Below are 6,763 nucleotides of genomic sequence, written 5' to 3' on the forward strand. Positions count from 1 at the left end.
TATATCAAATCAATTTATTAGCATGAAGCATAAAAAATCCACACGACAGGAGTATAGCTTTCAAATAGCTCATCAGGCCCTCACAGAGAATGCACCCCCCATGAGTTCACATTCTTCATCGAAAAACACAGGGAATTTCAATTTCGCATTCCTTAATCAGTTCTCATTTTCACCATGTTCCACAAACCATCTATACATCAACATAGAGCACTGTTATTCTGCAAAAAATTATGTTGCTGGAATCTCTTCGACTTTCTAGAAGAAAAGAATACAAGAAATGAATTCACGGGAAAGAGAAGGAAAATGAAGGGGGAGAGAGAGTGTGTGTGTGCGCGTGCGCGCGCGAGAGAGAGAGAACCAAGAGCAGGAATACTTGCTAACAAAAGCATCAATTAGTAGATGTTGTTATATGCCCTGCAAATATCAACAATCATGTTGGTTATTCTGGATCAAATAAGGTAGAAAGGAAAATGAAAGGGCCCCTAATAAAAGAATAGAACTATATAAAAATGACTCTGCTAAAAGCTATTCTTCAATTGGAACAAGACGAACATCTAAAATCCATTATATTACAAATATTGATAAATAAAAGAAGGCTATGTTATGAAGTCCGTAAAAACAGATAAAGCTTGCTTCATGTTCATCTGCAACATATTGTAGGTGTAGAATATAACAAATTGCTGAAAACAACATTATTTGTCACTCACTAGTAAATGGATGGCCAGATTATAATGGAAGAATACCTGTACAGTATGTGCACCTTGTGTGTAGATTATCTTTAGCTATGAACCTTTTGAGGATCCAACTCCCCACTATTGTAACTGGAACGAACAGAAAAAAATTCCTGACTTCCTTTCCATTCTTCACCAGGCTTCAGAGTGATAGGCTTCTCGACAGCGGCACCCTCTATGCATATCATGCGCTTGTACTCATCACGTCCAAAATCTGTAATGGCTTTCGCCTTCTTATCCCAAGGATTCCATACCACTGCAGAGAACAATATAAGTATGTGCCATTGAGAATATTGAATTAAATACTTATAAATTCAGAGTTATTTTCAGTAAATTGATGATTAGGATCTCCAAAGATAATAGGAAAATAAGACGAACTAGTTCTAGTTATAATAGTAGCCTTCCAGATAGTAGAAGCAAAAGAAAGAGGCAAGTATGAAGACAGAGGTTCACCAGCATCTGGGAGCCCCTCTTTATGCAAGACTATCGTCCTTCTCTTCTGATGATCAATTATCGCAATCCTGTTTTGTGTACTCAGATAAATTCTGTCCACCTTTTTACAAGGCAAAAGGTGTTAGACTCAAATGGTACAAAGAGTAGCAGTCTAATAATTCTATGCTTTCTAGTCACCTCAGATTCGAAAGTAAGAGCATCTCCTTGTTCTGTGAAACGTTCATTTCCCTTCAGGTTGTCAAGGTAATCCATTGTCTCCAATCCTTCAACCCGTACTTCACTGAAACAAGAAGTCTAACTCGATAAAAAAACTCACTAAAGTCATAACTAATATTTTGTTATAGTTCTCCGTACATATGAGTATCATAATGAACTGATGATACTGGAAGAAGTGCTGACTGACTGAGAAACACGTGCAAATACACATATATGCTAATTGCAAGGTAAAACAAGAAGCTCAAAGTGAGTAATTGAGAAATTTCCACAGCACTCGTTCAAGGATTCATATGGAAGTCTTTTCTACTGATTGGTATTCTCATTGGCAATCTGTGACTAGATATTAGGATCCACCACACCTAAATGAGACCTATTATTCACCAAATATAGTTTATATTGCTCCGCCAACATCTAATTTCTACTGCCACTCTAGGGAACAATACTATTCACCAATACATGATTAAAAATTAAATTAGAACCCAAGCCCAATACTGATTGCTTTCAAGATATAGATTCCTTATATGTGATATTGCTTGTTAAACTACACGAACTAGCTTGAATCTTCTTTCATGCAGCCTATAACCTCCTTGTTTTCAGTCGTATCAACCTAGTGAACCCCTTGGATTAAATATCCATATCCAATCATATCAACCTAAAAACTAGTCATAAATGCACTCAGCCAGCCACCAGACCCAAAACCTCGACAGATTCCATTAGTGTGTATGTTCCCTATTAAAGTGGATTCTGTTAATTCGCATCTTATGAAATATCATGCAATTCATATCAAAAGTTTTCATTGACTTGGCTCTGGTGGTCGTTTCGTGTAAAGTTAGAGGTAGCACAATTGAGTTATGTACGATATTGTGGTACAGATTAAAATCCTTGTTCATGATAGTAATTGGGAGCATTTTTGGTCTAGCCTTCATAGGATATACCAATCACCAAAACCATTTTAGAGAACTCTGACATCGTCATCAACATATATTTACAAGAAACAATGAGAAAAATAGCAAGTAATTTACAAACCTGATATCAGAAACCAAAAAATAACTGTAGTACGCTAATGTAAATGAGAACAGCTTCCCATTTGCGTTGGTATTTCTAATGCGTGAAATAACTTTCAAATCTCCTTTCAGCGTCAAAGTAATCCTTAGACGTAATTCAAAACTGCAACACAAATTAGAAATGTCATTAGAGTCACTGTCCTTAAAAAGAAAGCCTTATTTTTGCATGGAACAGAACCGATACTGTGAGATGCAGTTTCTAACTTTCTAATATGCATAGAAGTGTTGCTTCTTATTTATTAAGAAGACAGGAATACACAACTTTTACATGCATACTTGAGATCAATAATATGATAGTACACCTCTTACTTTACAGCTTCCACATTCATTTCGTGGTGGAGGTAAACTGCATCTATGAAACAAAGTTACAATACTTCTGGGGCCAATGTGGTTTCCACGTCCAATATCTAGTACTCACAAGTGATAGTCTTCTGATGAATATTTTATTCGTCGTTGACCACTTGATTGGGTTGTTAAGATCATATCATTTTAAATCTTATCTCAAGGAGGCCACATCCGAAGGGGAAAAAAATGGTCACCCATGGAGTAAAACTGGAACCACTGCTTGGTAAAGTATTCTGATATAAATTACTGGTTCAGTTTGGTCAGCTCTTTAAAAATGTTATTACATCCAGGACATTTGTGTACAACCTCTTTTCTCCAATATCAATTGAAGTTAATGGTTCTAAATTACGTGTTACCGTGATTGAAGATTATTTAGATTCAGATATCTAAGATTGTTCTTGGGACAACATTAGAAGCATTAGCAGTATAATTATATATGTCAAATATCAACCAATGAGCAAAACCTGTGAGGCCAAAATTTGAGATCTCCTTCAGACGGCTTAAGAATCAGATCAACAAAAGTTGTACTGGAGCTGTCTGATGGAAGAGATGGAGGATCTGTGTCAATGCTCCATGTACGGTTCGCTGCAAAACCATGTTGTTCAAGAAATCCATGTGTCCCGAACTGCATGTGCACATTAGTTTGGTGGAATGAGGTCATTTGTGAGGAAAACAAAGCATATCCGGAGGAGGGGCAAAACACTAGTTATTGAAAGATCATACTCGAGGAAAGCATATTGAGATGCCCCCACGTATTGCTTTCGGAGGCTTGAAAATAGCCTAGAAAGGCAACAAAAGAAAGCTGAGTAACAAAAATAAAGGGCATTTACTATTTAATGAGAAATTAGTGTGGAAATCAAAAAGTGATATATGATATCATAAAAAGCAAACTATGATTAGAGAGAAACAGTACTGTTGGCGTTACTTCAGTCCACAGCAGGAAGAAGATATCATGTTGGACATGATGAAAGATGAATTTCTGTAAATTCAATGTGATAAGTAAACCTCGCCCAAGTTGAATTGAAGAGATCCAGTCTAACCTAGCATTCGTGTCTAGGTTTCCCAACAAAATAAGAAATTATGTACAGTAGCACCTGATAAATGAATACAACAAGAAAATTAACAGGGAAGATATAAGATGTATGTGACAAGCAAAGAAAAAAAGAGCGTTCAACCAAACAACAGATCAAATAACATCATACAGGAGAATTAAAAGTAAGATTCTGTAAGCCGTGAAATATCTGAAAATCTTTGGACATTAGACCTTATAAGAATTTCGTTCTTTAAAAAAAACAAAAGACTTGGAAATTATGAAATAATGAAAGAAGGATATTCACTATCAGATTTCCCTTCTTTCTTTCTTTTTTTTTCTTTTTTTTCTGAGAGCATATAGTTTCCCTTCCATATTTGCTTGCACCACAGCTATATCTCCATTACTTAAATATCATGCAATAATTCAAAATGTCGATTTTAAATGGAAAGGTATTCCCCTTTTGACCCGTCCTTGGATATGAAATAGGCAAACAGACGATAAACATATAATCTGCCACTTTCCAGTCCAAACAAATGATTTAAACCAGAAACAGGTCATCTTCATCTAAGTAAAGAAAGCAATTATTATACCTTATTGCTGACAAAGAGTAACTCCTCCCTATAGTTGTTTTTCCAAGACGTAATATGACCACCATGTAGATAGATCTGAAAAGAGATATGACGATATCAATAAAAATCTATAATCTACGCTGCGCTCCAAAATAAATAAATGATTGGGAAACCACTGACAAGATTCAACACTTACCATTATCAGATTCTTTACGCATTGTGGTCATTAGATGAATCGCTTTGAATTAGGAAATGTGAAGAAGGAAAATATTTTTATCTCTTATCTTTTGTCAAGAAGCTTGTAAATCTTGCAAAAAGGGACTTCTACAGTTGTTTATCGTTTATGTGACTAGGTTCATACTAAGTTATTAAACGTAAGAGGAATTTTAGTTGTTGTTTATTTTCATTAAGGGGATTAATGTTTTGCTATCGAGGGGGTGTTGGGGATTGCGGGGCATGCTTATTTAGTGCCTGATAACAAAGAAAATGAAAAAGAAACGTGACTTCTCCTGGTGACTAGTTTCAAATTTACTACAGTGGATGCGCCTGTTGTTAATCCCTAAGAAGGTGAGTGTATAAAGTTCCCTGTTCTCAGTCATCGCAAGTGATATAACAAGTAAATAAGTAGAAAAGGTTGTTAATAAAATTAAACTAAATCTGAAAATTCCAAGAGACTTCAACATTCCCCTACCTGTACTAATACTTATTTTTCACCACCTTCTTTCTGAATGGTTCTCAATGAAACTTAATACAACATATCGTCATCATTCATTGATACTTCATCAATGATACTTGCCTAAGGAACCATAATTGGACAAAATTCACATTTGCAGTGTTTTAAATGTTTTAATTGCATGCTTCTAGATACAAACTATATCATTATTATTAGTTAGAAAAATATATCTTAGTACCATGAGTCTAGGAATACAGTAAACCAATAAAGTTGTCAACAGCAAAAACAACAACATTTCTGACGTAATTATAACAGGTTAAAATTCAAAGAATCACCAGATCATCTCACGTGGGACTAAAAAAAATTCAAGAAATTGAGCGACGTGGCATGTTGTGTCCTGGTATATATGGTCCAGCACCCAGAAAGATCTCCAGGAATCAATCATGGACGAGCATATGAACACTTCAAGAACATTAAAGCATGGTCTAATTATTAAGTTACATCAAACAAGCACATGAACCAAAAGATTCATCAAGAATCGCACGGATCGATTCAGCTCAATCGCACTCGCAGCAACACAAAAGAAACAAACTCCGAATCCCAAACTCCCATTGCACCAAGATTCTCTACATAAATCTGAAAGAGAGAGAAGTAATCATGAACATTTCAAGAAAAATCGAAGATACGGTCTAAATTACGCCGGACGAGCAAAGAAACCGGCAGATTCATCAAGAATCGCATAGATTGAGCTCAATTGTACTCACAACAACAACAACAACAACAAAGAAACAAAAGTCCTGATCCCGAACTGTCTCATTCAAGCAAGATTCTCAACAGAAAGCTAAGGGCGGATGAATTACCTCAGCAGAACTCGATAGAGGCCCCCTAAGGACGAGCTTATCGAGGCCATTCGTCCCCTTCTCCTGCAGGGTGCGCGATTAAATTGACGACGCATCCACAACCGGAAGATGCAAAAATTTTAGGGACTGCTATGCTAGTAACTATTGGACCCCGTTTTGAACTTGTGGGCCCGGGAGTGTGAGTGTAGGGTCGAGACTCGTCAAACGTTAGAATCCAAATCCCACACAGGCCGAATTCGAGGATATACCCGGCAGCACTAACGGGGCTATCCAGACAAAAAAAACAATAAATTAAATTAAATCAAATATTTGCATGCCGATGGATTATTGTTAAATTAAATTTACCTTGGCTTGTGATGGTAAAGCCACCACGATTAATACTGACAAGTGCAATTTTTGGATGAATGTTATATTCTTTTGTGCCGCTGCAAGATGCGGTTAATTCACAAAATTTTAACTGGAAGGATAATATTAGAACGATACTGTTAGCTACGTTCTCCTGTAGGCTTGTACAAAGGGCGACTGTAGGGCTGGACCCAACAAAGGCCCGCATTGTTAAGAAAAGCGACAGAACAGACCGTAAGCAAGTGAGTGGGCCAAGATACGCGATCAAATTGAGAGGTGGATTAAATATTTTTGAGTTCCTCACTGGCTGTAGTGAAGGGGGGAAAAAATGCGTAATGCGAGAGCCGTTGGCTGCAGCTAGGCACACAGTGCTCATTTAGTTGGTGCCCGGGCGCACGCACATAAAAAGTTCTCCATAAAAATTAAATTATGAGTGCACGTTTTTTTTTTGTAATTTTTTTTAAATATTAAGCA

General features: G+C 36.6%; 1 protein-coding gene across 1 annotated transcript; it reads right to left on the reverse strand.

Annotated features, from left to right (window-relative positions):
- Positions 1 to 6,497, reverse strand: LOC109828928 (putative glucose-6-phosphate 1-epimerase). The gene is made up of 10 exons (XM_020395925.1): positions 6,438 to 6,497; positions 5,945 to 6,007; positions 4,433 to 4,507; positions 3,533 to 3,589; positions 3,274 to 3,434; positions 2,427 to 2,567; positions 1,362 to 1,464; positions 1,185 to 1,284; positions 744 to 987; positions 1 to 414 (listed from the first exon to the last, which is right to left on the reverse strand). The coding sequence occupies exons 1-9, from the start codon at positions 6,495 to 6,497 to the stop codon at positions 779 to 781; spliced, it is 969 nt and encodes a 322-aa protein (XP_020251514.1). The 3' UTR covers positions 1 to 414; positions 744 to 778.

Source organism: Asparagus officinalis, chromosome 1 (genome assembly GCF_001876935.1).
Source record: "Asparagus officinalis chromosome 1, Aspof.V1, whole genome shotgun sequence".
Lineage (NCBI taxonomy): Eukaryota > Viridiplantae > Streptophyta > Magnoliopsida > Asparagales > Asparagaceae > Asparagus > Asparagus officinalis.